Raw genomic sequence first — 23,674 nt, forward strand, 5'->3', positions numbered from 1 at the left:
GTGGCAATGGGCCTGAATGAATAACTTGAATTCATTAATTAAGAGATGTATCCTAAAACTTCTGTCCATATAGTGTAACTAAAGTTACATTACACCACATATAGGCTATTGTCTGTGAAGTATTTGGCCTGAATGTATGATTTCCACTGCTTATATTTCCACTGCTTATTTCACTCAATGATTGACATAAGGAATTAAACAGCATAGCAGCATAAATGACTTTCACTTACAGTTACTATATGTCCAGGTTTTCCCGGACACCTCCTCTATTTGGGTCCCTGTCCTGGTGGTTTTTCAAAAATCAGCAGTTTGTCTGGGTTTAGTGCTGCAACCCGTATGACCCAAAGCTGCAAGTACCAGTGGAGTGAAGGAAAAGGCACCAATTTCCATGTACAGTAGCCAATCAGTATCATCACACAGTGTTTGCAGGGCTCATGCACACGTTGACTTTAAAAACTGAACGATATGCACATACCTACATATCACACTGCTCACGAGTGACGTCAACGTCCGGAAACCATTCTCACTTTGACACTTTATTTTTGTTCTCGTGTAAACAGTGAATAGCGTCATTTGCTAGAAGTTTAACAAACTTCAGCTCAGTGTTTTGTGACTTTTGTTGAAAAAGAAAAACACATATATTGTATCAGTTGTGGGTAAATTGTAAAATGAACAAAAAAAAAGTGGTGACAAATAATTGATACTGACTGGAAAGTTTATTGTGAGAGACTATGAGTTTGTAATAAAAACACTGAAAGAAAGAATCCGTGCATCATTTGTAATTCAGGCAAATCTAATCATTTTAAGGGGTTTCAGTACTTTTGCAAGGCACTGTATTGCAGATACTGTAAATGATGAGTGACAGATTGACAGATCATGCAGTTAGAGACTGCACTGAGCAAACGAATGTAATAACAGTGTACAAGAAATAGTATTTGAAATGAAAAGAATCACTTATCAGTTTACTTACCGCCATTGCTAATATGGGGCATTTTTTAAAAGATTGCACTTTATGGGTGTATTTGTGTGCTTTGTTGTGCAGTGAATGTTAAACTTTGCAAAAAAAATTACTCTCAGCTCTATCTTTCTTTGCATCCATGTTTCATAGCCAAGGTGACAATAATCAAAACAATGGCTCCTCTCAACCCAAACCTGCTCTCATAGAGCTGATGTGTGAAAGTTTAGTTTGCACTGAAGTTTGGGAGTTGAAATGACCTGAATGACTGTATGTAAATGGTGGTTGTATGTTATTGGATTATATATATGATAATGTTTTTATAATGATCTGTCTCAATTTGCATTTTTGACAGTTTTATACACTTTTAGCACCAGCCGGTCCAGGGACTACAGGTGTGAATTAGCAATAGTGCTATAACCTGGTACAAAGCATCTCTCCTTTTTTTGAGGTTAATGTATTTTGTACGTTGTCCCTGTTCAAATAAATAAATAAACTAAACTAAACTAATCGTAAAAACACAACAGCAAATTCTTTCACATGGTTCATGCTACTTACCAGCTTTCCCATCACGAGACACGTTTTGGGGGCAGAGAGAGTCAGGGAGTTTAATTTCGGTGTAGACGACATCTTCACCCTGTGCTGCAGCAAAAATATACATGACAGGGTGTAAATGGCCGGCAAACCTCAACAAACATACTTACAGGAAATATCTGAAGTTGGAAGCCTGCATCTCTCAGAGCAGCAATTTGAACAGAACATTTTATCCCTGCCTTGAGTCCTGTGCTCTCAGTGTGACCTTATGATTATTTCAGATGGATACATATTCTGACACACTTTGGATTTTAGTAACACATATCCCTTCAAATGCAAATATTACAGAGAACATTTAGTTAGTTCTCCTCTTGTTGACTACCTTTGATCAGGCTTTATTTAAACTGTGCTTATGCACATCGAATGCACTCAAAGCAGTGACTCTAACTCAAATTCTTATTTCAAATATAAATATTATAATATACTCACGATGTTAGAAGATTGATGGATATTCTGACACTTTGTAACATATCACTTTGAAAGCAAATACTATAAAGATTTAATAACACGTTTTTTCCCCAGTGTGCATATTTATGTAAATGAAATATGATTGTTCTGTAGTGAACTTCTCAGGCAGTGATATTACACTTTGTCATGTGAATTTACATAACATCAAATAAATTTGTAAAACGGTATATAACTTACAGTGTCAGTCTCATATTACACATTCAATTCAGCTTTGACAAATGAAAAGGCATCTAATAAAACCATTTTGTTTACTGAATTCCCCTTGTTGCATAATTCCATCCTCAAGATTAATCTTCAGTCAATATGTCCAATTTCATTTGGTAGAAAATCCATAAAGACTGCAAACAGTTACACTAAACATACATACTTGATACATACAAATTTGATACAATGATCTAAAACCAGTGGCTATGACCAACACCACTATTTCCTGTCACAAACCAGAAAGGAAGTTATATCTTTTCAATACATTTCATCTTAAAATATTTTTTATAAACAAAACTTGAAATACTCACCATCATCCTGACATTTTCTCTTTGAATTTACAACAGAATAAATGGCAGCCATTGACATTTAGTTAATCTTACTTGCTGACTTGATAGTCAAACCAAAGTATCTAAGAGAAGAAGAAAATGTAAAAGCTTCTGATCAGCAACTACAAAAGGAGCAGTAACGGAAGCATCATTTGCAAATCATGGTCTTATACCCCTGTGGATTTTTTTTCTACTGTGGTTGTTTGCGTCAATCCAGTACTGGTTAACCAATAAGAGGCCTGATGTCACAAAAGTAACTTTACTACCCAAATCACTATTCTTATTACTCTGTCGCTACTGTGGAATCTTCCAACAAAAGACACCAGAAACTCTAACCAGGAAATACACGCACAGACTGAGTGGTGCTGCGAGGGGAAGGAACTTGGGTTAGGGTTAGGGTTGTGCGCTTTTCTCCAGGCATTACCAGAGTTCAGTTAAGGTTCTGTTGGTCTCTCTGATTTGCTAATGCTGTGTTTTGAGGATGAATATGCCAGCGGCTTGCAGGTAGCTATTCCGTTCTGAAGGTTCCCCACCTGTTATTGTTTACTTTGAACTCCTCTGAACGGGGCCTTATCTACCTTTTTGGGGCCCTAGGCAGGCTGGTAGCCAGAAATAATCTGGGTGCCCCCCCCCCCCCTTGGTATAGTTTACACCCTTAGTAGATTTCACAGGTTGGGGGTGGTGGTGGTGGATGGGCTTGGTAGATCACACACACCTCCTTCTGCCAATTAGGCAGAATCATGCTGGATATCTACACTGATATGGACTGGGTAATGTGTTAGGAATGAAAGGATGCCACATCGTTTGATGGAAATGAAAGTTATCAACATACAGAGGCTGAATTCAAAGACACCATGAAAATCAAAGTGGAGGTCATTCTGTAGGGCTCTGGCAGGGCTCATCCTGTTCCTCCTTGCACAAAGGAGCAGATACCGGTCCTGCTGATGGGTTAAGGACCTTCTACAGCCCTGTCCAGCTCTCCTAGAGTAACTGCCTGTCTCCTGGAATCTCCTCCATGCCCTTGAGACTGTGTTGGGAGACACAGCAAACCTTCTGACAATGGCACATGTGCAATCCTGGAGGAGTTGTACTACCTGTGCGTAATAATAACGATTGCTTTATTGAAATTGTCTTTAGGCCTCCCTTGACTTGCTCTATTTTGTAGAGTAAGTTGTCTGTGAGGGGCAGCCACCCATAGCAGCACCCAGGAAGCTGGGGGTTAAGGGCCTTACTCAAAGACCTGCAGACATGCTGAGGCTGACTTTGAACCGGTGACTTTCTGATTAGAGGCACATAGGCTTAACCCACTGAGCCACACGCTGCCCCAGGTATCACCTGATGCTACCAGTAGTGACACTGACCATAGCTAAATGCTAAACTAGTGAAAAAACAGTCAGAAAAAATGAGGAGGGAAAAATGTCATTGGCCTCCACCTGTAAAACCATTCCTGTTTTGGGGGTCGTCTCATTGTTGCCCCTCTAGTGCACCTGTTGCTAATTTCATTAACACCAAAGCAGCTGATACTGATTAACAACCCCCTCTGCTACTTAACTGACCGGATCAAAATCCCAGAAGTTTAATTGACTTGATCTATGCTCTGATTAAAAAGTGTTCCTTTCATTTTTTGAGCAGTGTATTATAACATTATGTCCCTGGAATTTGTCAGATATGTTGACTGCTGTCTCTCCTGCCCTCTAGTGGTCAAATGCAGTCACTGGTAGATATTCAGCACCTATGAGAAAATTGGCTTTTCTGCAGCTGAGAAACTTATGTAAGTGTTAAAGTCTGGGAGTGGAATAAGAAGAATATCTGGTAGTTTGAACTTCATTTTATAGTTTAATCATAATAGTTTTGTTTCTATTTTTGCTTCGTCCACAGAGCATCAATGGACCGTCAATAGAATATTGGCAACTGATACACAATATGTGCCTCAGCGCTCAGTGGCCCCGTTCTGCTCTGTCACTTCATGGCTGAGTTTCCTTTGTTCTTAAATGCTTCCACTTTGCATTAATACCACTTACAGTTGACCATGGAATATCTAGCAGGGAAGACGTTTCACAATCTGACTTATCGCAAAGGTGGCATGTTTAGGTGCTTGATTTTATACACCTGTGGCAATGGGCCTGAATGAAATCATCTAGGTGTGGGTTGCTAGTCATTTTTTATCCTCCTTATAGGAAAAAGAACTGATGTAGTGGCCATGTGGAAGATAACAGTGTTAGTTTATATTTACACTTAGACAAAACAAACACCCCAGATAGCAAAATTCTTTTGGGCCAGATCTGGCCCACACTATTCATTTTCCTTTGGCCCAGATACCGCAAAGAATGACGGCCCTGTGACGGCCCAGACCTGGATTTTCTGATTTGGGCCATAACAGGCCCAGTGACGGCCCAGACATGGTTCTTCCTGATTTGGGCCATAACAGGCCCAGTGACGGCCCAGACATGGTTCTTCCTGATTTGGGCCATAACAGGCCCAGTGACGGCCCAGACATGGTTCTTCCTGATTTGGGCCATAACAGGCCCAGTGACGGCCCAGACATGGATTTTCTGATTTGGGCCATAACAGGCCCAGTGATGGCCCAGACATGGTTCTACCTGATTTGGGCTACAACAGGCCCAGTGACGGCCCAACATGGATTTTCTGATTTGGGCCATAACAGGCCCAGTGATGGCCCAGACATGGTTCTACCTGATTTGGGCCATAACAGGCCCAGTGACATCATAAAGCACAATGGATACACAATTGATATCAATAAAGTTTATTTTTACTTTTACTATAAACAACATATAAATGCTTTTCAACAAACCACTGATTGATATTTAATTACACTTTACTTTGTAACATCAACAGACAGATGAGGCGTTTAAAGCACTTCACAACATACAAAATATCTAAGAACATGGCCCTGTAAAACTGGTTAATAAAATGTGAAATTTGGGTGGTCAAAAACACACACAAAAAAATCCAAATACAAAACAAGTAAATACATCACAAACAATGGAATTAAGTGTCATTTGCCCTTTTTGCATGTTCCTTCATTCCTCCATCCCTGTCAGGTGCCAACTGAAGCCATCTTTGAATGTTTTTCTCTGCCTCCTGGTCCGTTGCACTCCTAGTTAAGGAATTTTGCAGCCACAACACACAACACAAAACTATTAATGCCACCTGCTTCTAAGGCATAGAACATAAATCATACCATCAAGATCAAGACAGCACCCAACATTTATAGTATAAAACAATTCCAAAACACATACAGTAGTACACAAATAAGGAGATATGAATCATTATGTCCATGACAGAATATCATGAACAAGTAAACAATATTTAAACAGGGTTGTTAATTTCACCATTTAATTCACAACACGTCAAAGTTGTATGCATATATGTATGCAATCTGAAATGTAATATCTGTTCTGATCTGACATAAAAAACACTCATTGCTGAACTGTAACTGTCCAGAAGGCTGCTATATCCAATACTGCACAGAATATATGATTGTTCCATATGAATTTCATCCCTGTTTTTTTTTACTGTGACTTTAATATGACACACAACTTTACCAACTTATGATCATGCATAACTGATAAATCTGTCGATTGATCAATTAGACGCATATATATATATATATATATATATATATATATATATATATATATATATATATATATATATATATATATATAAAGGATATATTTCCATCACTAGGAATTAAATGCACAAAGTCGTACATTGGAACTTGCGGTGCTCATTTTTAACCAAACAAGTTTCAGATATCACCAGCAACAAAGGAGCAGTGGACTGAAGTGACATGTCCCCCATGAAAAGAAAAAAATAGAAGGTGCAGGTTTGGATTAGCTGTGGCGCGAGCTTTATCACTTCTCAGACAGAGAAATGTTGTTTGGCGTGGGAGATTGTTGTGTTAAATGCGTGTGTCCCACACACAATACGTGAGACTTGAGAGCTCTGCAGATGTAATCTAACGTTAAACATCTGATTTAAACTCGAGAGCCCTGTATTTAATATTATGTCAAGGCGTGTGACTTGTTTGAACCGACTTTTTAAAATGAACGATCATTCCCAACATACCGTTCCGACAGAATCTTAAGCTAAAATCTCTGACTAAAAAGGTTAAATGGAACTTTAAAAGTAACTGAAATATTTCACTTACCACAATTCGCTCGTTATTATTCAAACTGAATCAGCCATCTAAAGTCGATCGACGCCGTCAACAGCCTCAAAGTCCGGTGAAGTTGCAGTGACGTCTAAAGGACATTGATTGGTCTAAACTGAAACGTTAACGCCCACTTATTTCAGGATTGGTTGTTCAGCGTAGATGATCAAATACCGAACGGTCAATAGAAAAGCCCTATACACAAAGTATTCCAAACGGGTTTATATTTTTAAAAGACAAGATTTTAGAGAAGATAAATTAATGTTTTCATTTGTTTTTACTTTTCCTTTTTTAAGTAAACATGTCAGATGAAAAATAATGATTGACGATATACCGTAGTTAACAAAAAATATCAAATAAGTTTTAATGGTTTTCCAATGTTAAACAAAAAAATTATCATATCAGTGGGACTGTACTATTTCAGCAGCTGGAGCTTGGAGTCTTTTTGTATGTCAGCCATTGGCTCTTTATTGTGTTTCTCGTGCTCTTCAGTACAGGTTTTATCCCAAACAGACAGTGCTTAATATATAGTTGAGAGCAGACCCTTCAGCCATAATTTTACGCCAGATGAGGGTCAGGTATGGGACCCAGAATGACATCTTGCAGACCCAGGTGACATCTTGCAGATTTACATATACAACATAGTGAAATGTGAACCTGGTACTCTCATATAGGCCATAGACCAGGGGTCACCAACCTTTTTGAAACTGGGAGCTACTTCACGGGTACTGAGCCATACGAAGGGCTACCAGTTTGATACACTCTCCTTAAATCATGTATAATAAACATGTTTTAAATGCTTTCTTTTAGATATTGCCATTTTCAAATCTATATAAATGCAAACATAATTAAAGAAAAATAGTAACAGGATAAAATTAAATTTCAGACACTGCTCAATGGTGAGTTGTGCTACTGTATTTTTAAAACAGGTCCGCGGGTGACTCATGTGGTCCTTGGGGGCACCATGTTGGTGACCCCTCCTATATAGACTGTAGTCAGAATGATCTTCCATGTTAAGACTAGTTCTGGTTGGAATTTTTTTGGGAATATTTATCTGACATCAGGCCAGAATTTTACGGCAGGTGAGGGCTAGGTACGGCACAAAGCATGTTACCAATGCTGAAATGGATGACTGTCAGCCAAAGTCGTCCGACACGAAAAATGCCGACTGTCAGCCAGAATCCCTTACCATGCTCAGAACCGTTCTGGCCCACACGGAAAATGCCGACAGTCAGCCAGAATCGCTCGCCGTGCTTAGAACGGTTCTGGCCCACACAAAAAGTGCCGACTGTTAGCCAGAATCGCTCGCCATGCTTAGAACGGTTCTGGCCCACACGGAAAATGGCGACAGTCAGCCAGAATCGCTCGCCGTGCCCAGAACGGTTCTGGCCCAGATGAAAAATGCCGACTGTCAGCCAGAATCGCTCACCGCGCGTAACTGGGAACAGTGCCATCATTGCCAGACCTGGCCCATATCTGGTTGACATACCACTTGCTATACCAGAACTCAGTGTGCAGCGCCGGCTTGACGCCAGATCTGGGCCAGACCTGTCTTCTATGTGCCTGGGCCACATAGACCAAACCACAATCGGGCCACATCTGGCATGCCATAATGTAAACAGTGCCATCATTGCCAGACCTGGCCCATATCTGGTTGACATACCACTTGCTATACCAGAACTCAGTGTGCAGCGCCGGCTTGACGCCAGATCTGGGCCAGACCTGTCTTCTATGTGCCTGGGCCACATAGACCAAACCACAATCGGGCCACATCTGGCATGCCATAATGTAAACAGTGCCATCATTGCCAGACCTGGCCCATATCTGGTTGACATACCACTTGCTATACCAGAACTCAGTGTGCAGCGCCGGCTTGACGCCAGATCTGGGCCAGACCTGTCTTCTATGTGCCTGGGCCACATAGACCAAACCACAATCGGGCCACATCTGGCATGCCATAATGTAAACAGTGCCATCATTGCCAGACCTGGCCCATATCTGGTTGACATACCACTTGCCATGCCAGAACTCAGCCAGCAATGCCGGCTTGACGCCAGATCTGGGCCAGACCTGTCTGCTATGTGGGACAAAGGAGGAAGACAACAGGCACAGGCCAACCGATTCTTTTATTCCCACTTCACACATCGATGTACAGATTGAAAAATCATCCACAGCACCGCCAATGGCATACAGGCATGAATAATCGATTTTCCACGTTACGGTGGCACATCGTTTAGTTAGGTCTCTTTGCCATTGTTTCTGAAAAGTTTTTTAACAAACAACCACAGTACCGTACCTGGCTTGTTTTAGGTCAGTATGTGATCACTACCCCCACAGGCAATCAATAAGCTCAAAGTCAATTAAAGAGCACAACAAGGCATAAAACACGCAATTCTCATGAAACATATATAAAGACTTCGATCAGCATCAGGAGCGTCTTCTTTCAGCGGTGGTTCCCTGATTGTGCCGCACCGGATCATCCTACCCAGCCCCGAGGGATCCTGGCCAGTTACTCACCATACTCAGGGCTGCAGTACTGTGTGTCACTGACGAACTGTAAGTGACTGGTCCTGGACTGGTTACATTCGGTGCTGTAATATTGCAGTGCGGTCAGCCGCTAAGTTGTTAGCGTGTAACTTTGAGGAGATCTGCTACCGAGTGTATTGCAGGGAGATTCTCTGTATTCTGCGTTGGTTGTTGTAATTGTGTATCTTGTATGTTAAATTTGTTTTGTCAGTTCTCGTTAGACTACGAAATGTTTAGGAGAGACGGGATAATACATTAAGCGGGGGTAGTAGTGTTACGGTTATGTATTCGCTATGTACCGAGGTTAACCAGTAGATGGTAGTACTGTTATATGATTGATGATTAGGGATCGTATAAAGTGGTTGTATTTGTGTTATTTAGGGGAACGTGTCTCCATGTTCTTATTGTTTTAGTTGTTTATATAATATTACTTCCTTCCTTAGACCACATGCACACCCTGTCTACAACTAAGTCATTGCACCTGTAACAGCCAATGGCTAGCCTGTGTTAACTCCTGTGTAATGCTGTACTGCGTAATTGAATACAGTAAGGTTTGGACAAGGAATTGGACAAAAAAAAAATGTGAATTTGAACTGCATGGTTAAATTTATTCTTTTGGCTTGTTTGGATAAGGTTGCTTTTGAATGCATTGAATCTGAACCTGTTTCTATGAAATAATTATTAATAATATCCTGCTAAGTGAGGCAGAGTGAAGACAGATATTGTTCATGGTGTTTTGCGTTTCATGATATTATAATAGGTTTTTTTGGGAGACTCATTTAACTGTCTTATTGAATGTGATTTACTGACCATTTTTATCTTTACCATATATAAAAACAAAAGTAATTTCACTTTAAAACATGTTATAATGTTATAATGTTGCTCTTTAATATGTAATACTTCATTGCATATTACAAACATACAAACATAGTTGCTGTCAAGGAGTCAACTACAGGCATAAGTGTGACTAGGCTGAGCTTCCAATGAAGGCCTGGTAACAAGTGTAAGCAGGATTGGGGCAGGAGCTACACAACATTTTCCAAGCAAAGCAAGGGCCCAATAAAACTACTATTCAGTTATTCATTCAAATATTGAGAGCATTCAGGAAACATGGAGTGGTATTAAGCTAGCAGAGGTATTCCTGGGACAGATGAGACTTGAGATGTTTCTTGAAGGTGGAGAGAGAGTCTGATGACCAGATGTGGTTCAGCAGCTCATTCCACCATGAGGGGATGATGACATAGATGATAATACAACTGGGCAGCACTCAGTGACGTCACTCAGGTGAAGACTGAATCCACTGGACCTTCTTGTCTCCATTTGTCCTCAGCCAATCATTGGTAATGGATAAATTGTGTTTTTTAGTTAATCCACATCCCACTGCCCCCTACATCCTCTCAAACAGCCACAAACAATGAACAGCTATGGTGTTGACAACACATCACTCCGGAAAAGGATTTGACCCTGATTTTCTAAACTTTGGTACATTTTCACACAGAATTAGACCAGTAATAGGTTGGAGTTGCAATATCAAAGAAGAAAACCCCTTTCGTGATCTTCTGTAGATCTCCTTCAACTGCTGGATAATCCTGATTCACTCTATTTACTGAGTATGGTTGGACATCAAAATATAAAATAATAATACACCAATCAGTTGAAATAATAGATATAGTTAATATTATCTACATGCTTCTGCGGCTTGAGCATTTTTTTTATTGAAAATGGATGTAAATACTGGGCTGGTTTTATGATTTTTACTTAAGTTTTGGAGAAGATTCTGCACCATCATGTGGCAACTCGTAGCTACGGCCAAATTAACACTTGGCCTCTCTCTGCTGATCACAACCACACAGAAGCATATATCGCATAAATGTAACGGAATACACTTTTTGGAAAGAACAAGGGACATTGCTGCTTTTAATTCCTACTCACTGACAATAAGAATCTAATTTATTATTCTTCATTTTATATACACATACTGTTAAAAGACCTTAACACGATTACTTGTGAAAGGAAGCGATTTTTCATGGCATGATCCGGCTGGTTACTTTTTGTCGGCCTCGACATTAATGCTGTTCAGAGGTGATTTAGGAGCAGCGCTCTAGTCTCACAGATCCATCCAGCCTCTGTACCGCAGGTCCAACCCTGCCATGATGTATACCAGCTTTGGATTCTAGCACAGAATCCATTCCGGTAATATGGCTTCGGGAAACTAGAACGGAAAGAAAGAGACTAAGTGATAAAACAGTGTTTTTAAAAACTTATTGCTAACAAGGCAGCAGCAACTCACCTGTTAGATTCTCTGTTAACCTTTTTCTTAATCCAGGATGAATTTAATGACAGGGGAAATTATTATTATTATCAGTTCTTGTTATTTATATTCTGTCTTAAAAGTTGTTGAAAATGTCTTAAAAAGTACAGACTATATATAAACCATTGGCCAGAAAAATAGTCATTGGGGACTGACAGTGCAAACCAGGGCTCTTCAGATCAGGACCTCGACTCCTCATGTACCGGTCGAGCTGTTTAGTGCCCGGACTGAGGACCGTAATGTAATTTATAATTATATAAATTATATAATTTTACACTGAAGCCGCGATCCGTCACCTTTAGTTTGATGCATATGCTTTGCGTTGTGGGATAGGGAACCTCAAGTAGCATGTAAAGCACGGACGTGCGCAAGGTTAAAGTTTTCCTGAGTCCTTTTCTTACGTCTTCGAAAAAATGGCTTTTTTACTTGCTTCATATCTTAGTTAATATGTACAAATGACATTTTCTTTGCACTGTTTTAGTTCAGAAATGTGCATTGGGTTGCAGTGATGCTAATTCGCAATACATGCCTATATATGTTAGCGTATCATTTATTTGTAATTACGTTGATTAACGTTAGCACTTATCGGCCAGCTTGTTGTAACCATGCTCTGCTAGATAAGAGATCTCCCAAGTCTTTTCTGTGTTTGGTTTATTACAGTTTCACTCATAGATTTTCTCCTGTCACATACGGAGAAAACACGTAGCGGGAACAGTACACAGTTTATTACAGTATACAGTACACTACCAGGGACGGATTATGGGTTGTGTGGGCCCCTGGGCAAAACGTTCGCGAGGGCCCCCACACCACCACCACCAGCACCACCACCACAACCATCACAATTCAAGGGCCCTTGGCAGCCAAACGCCCTCCCTCCATGTTTCCATCAGAGGCCCTATAGGGTCAGGGGCCCTTGTAGGCAGAGGATCAAAGAATGTAGGCCCTCTAAAATAGACAAACGAAAATACATTGTTGATAAGCGTTGCAAATTGTTTTGGGCTAGGGGCCCCACGGGCCCCCTGCACCCCAAGGGCCCCTGGGCAGCGGCCCCGCTGGCCCGGTCCGTAATCCGTCCCTGTACACTACAGGTGGTGCAAAGTGACATTAAAACAATATCTAAAGATGGTTGGCACAAACCCAGTATGGTTGAAATACCGGTAAATTGCGGCTCTCTGTTGATGAAAAAATATGTGCTCTTTGGGTGAGGGCGATCAAAAGAGATCAGGGGCCAACTTTAAAAATTCTTTATGGGAGCATCTACATATATAGTCAGTACTTTGCCCCAGAGGATGTGTATACATCATCCAGCCAGCTTCTCAGCTATTCTCAGCTTTACCTTTTTTACTCGATTAGCATTGAACTTTCTTGTATTCCAATAGTCCTGATCGGCGCTCGGGTAACCCAGAAATAAAGATAACCTGCCTCTAGTCAGAACGGAAATTACCTGACGTTATGTGAAAGGGGGCAATTCGCGTAATGACCTGGTCATAGGAACGGAACTCGGTCAGTAAGTGGGGAGTGTCTGTACTCCTCACACCTGGATCACAGGTAAAGGATGGATGGAAGATCAGAAGTGCTCAGAACTTGAGGACCGTGATTTTAATAGCCCTGGTATAAACCATGTATGAGCAAGAGTGAAACGGAAAGTTGTTTCTTTTTCTGCAAAGGAATCGACATACTGTGTCTGAATGAATCCTTACCCTGTCAGAGATCTGCCATCCAGCCAAATCCAAACATTCTTCTCTGCATTATATTTCAGTCCAATCCAGTGATTATCTGTTTTTCCCTTAATGAAGTCCTGAAGACAAGACAGTGAATGATTCATGCAGCTCTGCTGAGAGACACACTGACACATACTGTATCTCAGCATAAGCAATAGAGCGACACAAAAGTACTGCATCACCCACCCTTCAGATCACATGAGTGAACAACAGGAGAGCAGTTACACTATCTACACTATGACCAGCCACTCAGACAGTACATACTTGTTCCTCTTTGCTCTCCATAATTACCAGGTCAGCTCCCAACTTAAGACATTCAATCCGACTGTCCATCCATGATTTCTGGTCCTGAGAAATAAAGTAACAGCTGGACTGGAACAGCTCCCAGTCCTGTGGGCATGGTCGGCATGGTTTCTCTGCAAAGACAGAGAAGACAAACTCTTTGTCAAAATAGCAATAAGAATGGCTTCAAATAAAACAAAGAAAAAATTTTGTAATAAGGGCTATATTACGTATTTCAGTGGTGTCACAATATGAAGTCAGGTGGTGTGATTTATCTAACACAGCTTTGTAGTTTTTTTGTAACACATCCTTTTGTTTAGCTGTGATGCTGTAATTTTTCTGTAAATCGTTGTTGTAGGTTGTTAAGGCAGAATAGTTTTCCTTCAGCTGGTTATTGTCACTGATCAGGGAGCTGCGATTTTGCTCTATCTGGCTGCTTTCTTCCCGTATTTGTTCCTTCTCTTTAGTCAGGTTCCTGTTCTTTAACATGAGCTGCTGCAGGTCCCCTTCCATCACTGAGCATTTCCGGTTGGCTCTATATACTGTTTCCGGATGACAGTGAGACATAAAACATACAGTGTAACAATCAACACAGCACCCACTTGGAGACCAATAAGAGTTATTGTATTCTAATTTAGTAAATCCTAGAGAAATATTAAAATAATTTAAAAATAATCTTATTAATCAGATCATACATATCAAATTCTGAAAATATAGTGGTCCTACTTGGCACCTCTGGGAGAGTCTCCTCAAATATTATTAAAAATCATCAGTATATGTAATAGGTTTTTCTTTAAGTGTCATATGGGTTTTCAGAAATGCCTGCCTTTATATTATACTGACATGATAAGCATTTTGAAACTAAAGCAATAGTAGTTTTTCTACCTGCTATTTAAAAATCTAAACTGATGGAGTGTATTACTAGTCTTACTGTATGAGGCCATTAGCATATATAGCAGTGGGGGGTGCGGTGTTGCACTGCTCTAAAAATGATAATTTTTACCCTATTAGAAAATGAACATTTACTCTACACAAAATTACACACTATCCAAGCTGTGAATTATGCTCACTGTAGATACACAAATTCTAATAATGTGTTTCACTTAGATATAGATATGAAAAGTGATTCATACTCACAACAGATACTCAGGACAATGATGCAGATGGTTAGGAAAATACACAACAGCAGCAGACACACTGCAGTCGGCCTGTAGGGATGGGGGTGTGATCCAGGTTTCTCTGCCCCTGATGGGAATGAACAGAGATTTAAACCACATGAAGATTTTGTCTGAATATAAAAGTATAAAATGGTGCATGAACAGACAGGGGCGCTATGAATGGTGTGGGATCCCTGAATGATTGTGTTATGTTTGTGCCACACACAGTCCTTTGGATGTTGGCCAAAAATCTTCATCTTGGTCTCATCTGTTGTCATGGACCGCTCCAAGGACGACCCGTCAACGTCACACAGGGATATGCAGTATGGTGTATGCAGTATCGCTTAGGCAGTACACAGTATGCGGTACACAGTATGCAGTATGGTGTATGCAGTACACAGTATGGTGTATGCAGTATAGTGTATGCAGTACAAAAAGCCATAGACTCCCTAGCCTCCGGAAAAGCTCCAGGCAAAGACGGCATACCCTCCGAGGTGTACAAGGCCGGCAAGTCTACCACTTTGCTCACCCGTCTGCATGAACTGCTCTGTCAATGCTGGAACGAGGGCACCATCCCTCAGGACATGCGCGACGCCAACATCATCACCATTTATAAAAACAAAGGCGACCGCAGCGACTGTAACAACTACAGGGGCATTTCTCTCCTGAGCATCGCTGGAAAGGCTTTCGCCAGAGTGGTTCTCAACAGGCTTCAAATGCTCGCCGCGCGAGTTTACCCAGAGTCACAATGTGGCTTTAGAGCTGGGAGATCGACAGCGGACATAATTTTCACAATGCGACAACTGCAGGAGAAGTGCCGAGAGCAGCATCAGCCGCTTTACGTCGCTTTTATCGACCTGACCAAAGCCTTTGACCTTGTCAGCAGAAAGGGGCTCTTCGTACTGCTCTCCAAGATTGGATGCCCCCGAAGCTACTCAAGATGATCACATCTTTTCACGAGGGCATGCAGAGCACAATACAGTACGACGGCTCTTCATCAGACCCCTTCCCAATTAACAACGGGGTAAAACAGGGCTGCGTCCTTGCTCCCACACTCTTCGGCATTTTCTTCTCTTTACTATTCTCTTACGCTTTCAACTCCTGCGACGACGGCGTCTACCTCCACACAAGAACAGACGGGAAGCTTTTCAATCTAGCCCGTCTGCGTGCCAAGACCAAGGTGCGTCACATACTCCTGCGGGAATTGCTGTTCACCGATGACGCCGCGCTAGCAACCCACACTGAGGAAGCCCTCCAGCGACTCATTAACCGCTTCGCTCATGCTAGCAGTGCTTTCGGCCTTACCATCAGCCTCAAGAAGACCAACATTATGAGTCAGGATGTCAGCAGCACCCCCAGCATCTGCATTGGTGACCACACTCTGGAGGTAGTGGAGGAGTTCATCTATCTGGGTTCCACCATTTGCAGCAACCTATCACTTGATACTGAAATCGACAAGCGGATCGGCAAGGCCGCTGGAACAATGGCACACCTCACCAAACGGGTGTGGGAGAACACCATGCTGACCATCAACACCAAGATCCGTATTTACCAGGCTTGTGTCCTCAGCATCCTCTTGTACGCCAGCGAGACATGGACCCTGTACGCCCGCCATGAACACAGACTCAATACGTTCCATCTCCGCTGCCTGCGAAGGATACTGGGGATCACATGGCAGGACCACATTTCCAACACGGTTGTCCTGGAAAAGTCTGGCATCCTCAGCATGTATGCTCTGCTCACTCAGCGCCGCCTTCGCTGGCTCGGCCATGTTCATCGCATGGACGATGGACGGCTCCCCAAAGACATCCTCTACGGAGAACTGGACTCTGGCGTCAGACCAGTGGGGAGGCCAGCACTGCGCTATAAAGACGTCTGCAAGCGTGACATGGAAGCCTGCGACATCAGCCCCACAACATGGGAAGCTGCAGCAGCAGATCGCAGTGGGTGGAGGCGAACCGTCAAGGCGGGTGTAAACAGCTACGAACAAAAGCGACACCTACAGTGGGCAGAGAGGAGAGAACGCAGAAAAAATGTGGAGAAATCCTCAGTGAAACCAGACACCGTCTTCATCTGCCAAAACTGCACCAGGAGCTGTACATCCAGAATTGGGCTCTACAGTCACCAAAGACGCTGCAATCAAGCCATGGAGTAACCTATCCGGACGCAGAATTCCATAGTCTTCCGAGACTGAGGACGCCAACGACGTATACAGTATGGTGTATGTAGTATAGTGTATGCAGTATGGTGTATACAGTATACAGTATGGTGTATGCAGTATGGTGTATGCAGTATGGTGTATGCAGTATACAGTATGGTGTATGCAGTATGGTGTATGCAGTATGGTGTATGCAGTATACAGTATGGTGTATGTAGTATAGTGTATGCAGTATGGTGTATACAGTATACAGTATGGTGTATGTAGTATAGTGTATGCAGTATGGTGTATACAGTATACAGTATGGTGTATGCAGTATGGTGTATGCAGTATACAGTATGGTGTATGTAGTATAGTGTATGCAGTATGGTGTATACAGTATACAGTATGGTGTATGCAGTATGGTGTATGCAGTATACAGTATGGTGTATGTAGTATAGTGTATGCAGTATGGTGTATACAGTATACAGTATGGTGTATGTAGTATAGTGTATGCAGTATGGTGTATACAGTATACAGTATGGTGTATGCAGTATGGTGTATGCAGTATGCAGTATGGTGTATGCAGTATGGTGTATGTAGTATAGTGTATGCAGTATGGTGTATACAGTATACAGTATGGTGTATGCAGTATGGTGTATGCAGTATGGTGTATGCAGTATACAGTATGGTGTATGTAGTATAGTGTATGCAGTATGGTGTATACAGTATACAGTATGGTGTATGTAGTATAGTGTATGCAGTATGGTGTATACAGTATACAGTATGGTGTATGCAGTATGGTGTATGCAGTATGCAGTATGGTGTATGCAGTATGCTCTTGACATGCTGGACAGGTGCACCTTCACTCCACTCTCAGCCACTGAACTCCGTAGCTCCTTCAGAGTGACTGTAGGCCTTATTCTGGCTTCCCTCACCAGTCTCCTTTTTGTGTGGTTGCTGAGTCTTCAGGATGGGCTGGTCTAGGCAGGTGTGGTGAAGCCTCCACTTTCTCAGTATCGATCCAACAGTCTTACTGAGATGTCCAACCTCTTGGATATTTTTGGTGCCCCATTCTAAATCTATGACATTAGATTATTCTAACTTCTTTTTAACACTCTACAGTCTCGATAGTTAAGCTGGGGGGAGTCAGGGGTTATGATGGGTGGGGGCCAAGTGGAGGACAATTCAGTGAGGTGATGTTTTCCAGCTGTGTCATTGTTCTCTGTCATGTGGAGCTTCCAGAGCGCAGGGGTTGAATACTTATGCCAGCAGCATTTTTCAAATATTAATTTTCTTTTTTAAAAAATGGTGACAAATAATTGATACCGACTGGAAAGTTTATTGTGAGAGACTATGAGTTTGTAATAAAAACACTGACAGAAAGAATCTGTGCATCATTTGTAATTCAGGCAAATCTGATCATTTTAAGGGGGTTCAGTACTTTTGTAAGGCACTGTATTGCAGATAAATGATGAGTGACAGATTGACAGATCATGCAGTTAGAGACTGCACTGAGCAAACGAATGAAACAACAGTGTACAAGAAATAGTATTTGAAATGAAAAGAATCATTTTATCAGTTTACTTACTGCCATTGCTAATATGGGGCATTTTTTAAAAGATTGTGCTTTATGGGTGTATTTGTGTGCTTTATGTTTTGCAGTGAATGTTAAACTTTGAAAAAAAATGACTTTCAGCTTGACAAATCACTTTTTTCCATGTTTCCATGTAGCCAGGGTGACAATAATTGTGTAAACACAACAGCAAACTCTTTCACATGGTTCATGCTACTTACCAGCTTTCCCATCACGAGACACATTTTGGGGGCAGAGAGAGTCAGGGAATTTAATTTCGGTGTAGACGACATCTTCACCCTGTGCTGCTGCAACAATATACATGACAGGGTGTTAATGGCTGGCAAAGCTCAAGAAACATACTTACAGGAAATATCTGAAGTTGGAAGCCTGCATCTCTCAGAGCAGCAATTTGAACAGAACATTTTATCTCTGCCTTGTGTCCTGTGCTGGATTTTAGTAACACACATCCCTTCAAATGCAAATATTACGGAGAACATTTAGTTAGTTCTCCTCTTGTTGACTACCTTTGACCAGGCTTTATTTAAACTGTGCTTATGCACATCTAATGCACTCAAAGCAGTGACTAACTCAAATTCTTATTTCAGATATAAATATTATAATATACTCACGGGGTTTAAAGATTGATGGATATTCTGGCACTTTGTAACATTTCACTTTGAAAGCAAATACTATAAAGATTTAATGACATGGTATTTTCCAATGTGCATATTTATGTAAATGAAATATGATTGTTCTGCAGTGATATTACACTTTGTTATGTGAATTTACATAACATCAAATAAATTGGATGTGTAAAATATTATATATAACCTACAATATCAGTCTCATATTACACATTGTAAATGAAAAGGCATCTAACAAAACCATTTTTTAAACTGAATTCCCATTGATACATGGTTCCATCCTCAAGATGAATCTTCAGTCAATATGTCCAATTTCATTTGGTATAAAATCCATAAAGTCTGCTAACAGTTACACTAAAACATAAATAGAACTTAATACAATGATCTAAAACCAGTGGCCATGAGCAACACCACCATTTCCTGTCACAAACCAGAAAGGAAGTTATATTTTTTCAATACATTCCATCTTAAAATATATTTTATAAACAAAACTTGAAATACTCACCATCATCCTGACATTTTCTCTTTAAATTTACAACCGAATAAATGGCAGTCGCTGACATTTAGTTAATCTGACTTGCTGACTTGATAGTCAAACCAAAGTATCTAAGAGAAGAAGAAAATGTAAAAACTTCTAATCAGAAACTACAAAAGGAGAAGTAACAGAAACAAAATTTCCAGTGTCGTGGTTTAGCTTTCAATTACAATCACACACACACACACACACACACACTCATTTGCAAATCAGGGTCTTATACTCTTGCAGATTTTTTTCTATTGTGGTGTTTTGCGTCAATCTTGTATTGGTTAACCAATAAGAGGCCTAATATCACAAAAGTAACTTTACTACCCAAATCACTATTGTTATTACTCTGCCACCACCTTTTTATAGTCTAATTTTATACTCTAATTTAACAGGCGACCCCCTCACTGCCTACCCATCTACCCCTGCCATCTTCACCTACAGCCAAGGCGTCAATGTCTGCGACACGCTGCACCCCTGATCAACCGCTCACTCCCACTCCTCTCACACCAACTCTCCCAACACCTCCCACTTGCATCCTTGAATCCCTCAACCCCCACCCCACTCACACAGGTGTCCTCAATCATAGTGTCTCAACTGCGAGCTGTCAGATGTGTTTCCATCACTCACTACAATAAATAAAAACTATCCCCATGAGACTCCACCCCTTCCTGCTAAAGAGATCATCCTATTTCTGATTTCCAGTGTACTTGTTTCTTGATGTAGCTACAGTATATGAAAATCTGAAAAGTTGACTAGTAACACTCCTGACAATTTCTCCTGCACATTCACAACAGAGTAAGCAGCTGTGATTGACAGTTAAACTTACTGTGGAATCTTCCAACAAAAGACACCAGAAACGCCAACCAGGAAATACACGCACAGACTGAGTGGTGCTGCATGGGAAATGAACTGTCACTACAGGCTTGTGCGCTTTTCTCCAGGCATTACCACAGTCCAGTTAAGGTTCTGCTGGTCTCTCTGATTTGCTCATGCTGTGATTTGAGGAATGAAATGCCAGCGGCTTGCAGGTAGCTATTCCTTTCTGCAGGTTCCCCACTTATTATTGTTTACTTTGACCTCCTCTGAATGGGGCCTTATCTACCTTTTTGGGGCCCTAGGATGGCTGGTAGCCAGAAATAATCTGGGTGCGCCCCCCCCTCCTTGGTATAGTTCACACCCTTAGTACATTTCACAGGTTGGAGGGGGGTGTATGGGTTTGGTAGATTCCACACACCAGGAATGTCATCTGGACCTCCTTCTGCTGATTGGGCAGAATCATGCTGGATATCTACACTGATATGGACTGGGTAATGTGTTAGGAAGGGAAGGATGCCACATGGTTTGATGGTAATGAGAATTATCAACATACAGAGACTGAATTCAAAGACACCATGAAAATCAAAGTGATAAAATGATGTGGCAGGTTAGTCCATAGTCCGAAATTTCATTGCAGCCGCTCAAAATCATACTCAGTAGATTGTCTGGCCCCCACATGCTTGTATGCATGTCCAACAACGTTAGAGCAAGCTCCTAATGAGTGGTGTCCTGGGGGATCTCCTGCCAGACCTGGACCAGGGCATCACTGAGCTCCTGGATAGTCTGAGGTGCAGCCTGGTGGCGTTGGATGGACTGAAACATAATGTCCCAGAGGTGTTCTATTGGATTTAGGTCAGGCGAGCGTGGGGGCCAGTCAATGGTATCAATTCCTTCATCCTCCAGGAACTACCTGCATACTCTTTCCATAAGAGGCCGGGCATTGGCAAATGCCAATCGAGCTCCACGGTCCTGGGCAGTGAGCACAGGGCCCACTAGAGGGTGTCGGGGCATCAGGCCCCCCTCATGAAGTCTGTTTCTGATTGTTTGGTCAGAGACATTCATACCAGTGGCCTGCTGGAGGTCATTCTGTAGAGCTCTGGCAGTGCTCATCCTGTTCCTCCTTGCACAAAGGAGCAGATACCAGTCCTACTGATGGGTTAAGGACCTTCTACGGCCCTGTCCAGCTCTCCTAGAGTAACTGCTTGTCTCCTGGAATCTCCTCCATGCCCTTGAGACTGTGCTGGGAGACACAGCAAACCTTCTGGCAATGACACGTATTGATGCACCATCCTGGAGGAGTTGGACTCCCTGTGCAACCTCTGTAGGGTCCAGGTATCACCTCATGCTACTAGTAGTGACACTGACTGTAGCCAAATGCAAAACTAGTGAAGAAACTGTCAGAAAAGACGAGGGGGAAAAATGTCATTGGCCCCCACCCGTTAAACCATTCCTGTTTTGGGGGTCGTCTCATTATTGCCCCTCTAGTGCACCTGTTGTTAATTTCATTAACACCAAAGCAGCTGAAACTGATTAACAACCCCCTCTGCTACTTAACTGACCTGATCAAAATCCCAGAAGTTTAATTGACTTGATCTATACTCTGATTAAAAAGTGTTCCTTTCATTTTTTGAGCAGTTTATTATAATATTGTCACTGGAATTTGTCAGATATGTCGACTGCTGTCTCTCCTGCCCTCTAGTGGTCAAATGCAGTCACTGGTAGATATTCAGATGAGAAAATTTTTTATGAGAAAATTGGCTTTTCAGCAGCTGAGAAACTTATATAAGTGTAAACAGTGGGGGAGCCAGAGGGGTGTCCGAGGTGGCACTGGACACCCCTGACATCCGATTGGCCACCCCGGGAACCACCCCAAAATTTTATTTGCTGCTGGCAGTTTCTGATGCTGATTGACATCTCGTTTGTCTAAAGAAGTTTTTGAATTTTGCCGGCAACGCTGCTCAAGCTATTTTCAAATCAAAGACGAGCCGAAGACAAGAGCATGGTTTCAAGGTAAGACGAATAATAAAACATCATATTTGAAATACGTTTTATAGTTTATTATAAGGTTTGTTTGCTGAGTAACGTTTATTATCCGCTGTGTAAATTAACGAGGCGCCGACGACATCAGTTAACTTAATGAGATTAGAGAGATCAATTCGCACTTTAGACAGTTAACGCTATACTTCATCTGTGCTAGTATTACATGCACATACCATGTATGTAAGTTATTATATTTAATTTACGATGCTCAGATATTTTGCTAATATGGGGAAGTAATGTTAGGTTAGCTGTTTGTGAGTTAAATTTAGTTGAAATGGAATAGCCAGCTCATATACTTTCTTCAGAATAATGTTATTTAGATCGGTTGCTGATTTTAATGTGCAGGTATGATAATGGATATTTTTAATTAGGATAAATATGTCTCTAACTGGATCAGATGTAACCAGACTGTAATATTTTTGCACAGGGTCAATTAAACATGAAAAGAAAGGGCGAAATATCAGACTTCTTTATAAAGAAGCACAAACAGGCAGATCAGGTTTAAACAGACCCTACCCTTTGCACTGGATCCCACAGCAGCTCCATACCTGAGACTAGTCAGAGTCAGTGTGGTCAGACTACAGATCCACCAGCAGGTCAGAGCATCTACCAGGCAATCACATGTTTCATACAATGTTAGAATTTAAGCTGAGCTTCAGGAAAGTTCAACTAAAAAAATCAAATCTTGTCATTACTTATTAACTCACAACAAAGTGAGTAGATGATGAGTAAATTATTATATTTTCATATTTTGAATTATATGTTGGTAATGAAATAGATTTGGGTTTTCTAAACACTTTCATTGTGTTTGTGTGTGTGTGCATCTTTGTGACATATCAGGATACACATTTGTATAATGGTATGAGTATGACAGGTATTTCAGGAGAAGGTGACTTATGAGGACATTGCCCATGCCCCCATTTTTCAAAAGGCTTATAAATATTTTTAAATGTTCCCTGTGAGGGTTGGATTACGGCAATAGAAAATAGTTTGTAGAGTATATAAACAATGGAAACCTATTGAATGTCCTCACAATTCACAAAAATGTGTGTGTGTGTGTGTGTGTGTGTGTTTTCACTATTCTATGAGAACTAATGGACTGTGTTGTAAATAGATGTATCAAAGGATGACACAGAGACCTCTGGCTCTGAGCAAGACAGTGAGCCAGAGCTTACAGAAGATGTCATCGAGCCCCTTCCAGCTGCATC

At 41.4% G+C, this 23,674-nt stretch overlaps 2 protein-coding genes and 1 long non-coding RNA gene across 6 annotated transcripts in view; all 3 read right to left on the bottom strand.

Annotated features, from left to right (window-relative positions):
• Positions 1-2,827, bottom strand: part of LOC111848815 (uncharacterized) — a 46,748-nt gene extending 43,921 nt beyond the window's left edge. For 2 of the 3 annotated variants that reach the window (XM_072701019.1, XM_072701021.1), the window contains exons 1-2: positions 2,533-2,664; positions 1,514-1,597 (exon numbers count right to left, since the gene is read on the bottom strand). In XM_072701019.1, coding sequence (XP_072557120.1) covers positions 1,514-1,597; positions 2,533-2,590 — 142 coding nt within the window. In that variant the 5' untranslated portion in view covers positions 2,591-2,664. Of the gene's footprint in view, positions 1-1,513; positions 1,598-2,532; positions 2,665-2,723 lie in introns of those variants that run through there. The other variant, XM_072701020.1, reaches the window with a different exon arrangement.
• Positions 1-19,762, bottom strand: part of LOC111844837 (uncharacterized) — a 44,237-nt gene extending 24,475 nt beyond the window's left edge. Inside the window, exons 1-7 of one of the 2 annotated variants that reach the window (XM_072701015.1) lie at positions 19,590-19,759; positions 18,659-18,745; positions 14,705-14,812; positions 13,798-14,109; positions 13,550-13,701; positions 13,265-13,362; positions 10,117-11,465 (exon numbers count right to left, since the gene is read on the bottom strand). In XM_072701015.1, the coding sequence (XP_072557116.1) occupies positions 11,330-11,465; positions 13,265-13,362; positions 13,550-13,701; positions 13,798-14,109; positions 14,705-14,812; positions 18,659-18,745; positions 19,590-19,647 (951 nt within the window). In that variant the 5' untranslated portion in view covers positions 19,648-19,759 and the 3' untranslated portion in view covers positions 10,117-11,329. Of the gene's footprint in view, positions 1-10,116; positions 11,466-13,264; positions 13,363-13,549; positions 13,702-13,797; positions 14,110-14,704; positions 14,813-18,658; positions 18,746-19,589 lie in introns of those variants that run through there. The other variant, XM_072701016.1, reaches the window with a different exon arrangement.
• On the bottom strand, positions 5,299-8,802 carry LOC140579181 (uncharacterized). The gene is made up of 2 exons (XR_011983345.1): positions 6,725-8,802; positions 5,299-5,668 (listed from the first exon to the last, which is right to left on the bottom strand). It is a non-coding gene; the product is annotated as an uncharacterized lncRNA (long non-coding RNA).
• Positions 19,763-23,674: the final 3,912 nt, after the last annotated feature.

The sequence above is a fragment of the Paramormyrops kingsleyae genome, chromosome 17 (assembly GCF_048594095.1).
Source record: "Paramormyrops kingsleyae isolate MSU_618 chromosome 17, PKINGS_0.4, whole genome shotgun sequence".
Classification (NCBI taxonomy): domain Eukaryota; kingdom Metazoa; phylum Chordata; class Actinopteri; order Osteoglossiformes; family Mormyridae; genus Paramormyrops; species Paramormyrops kingsleyae.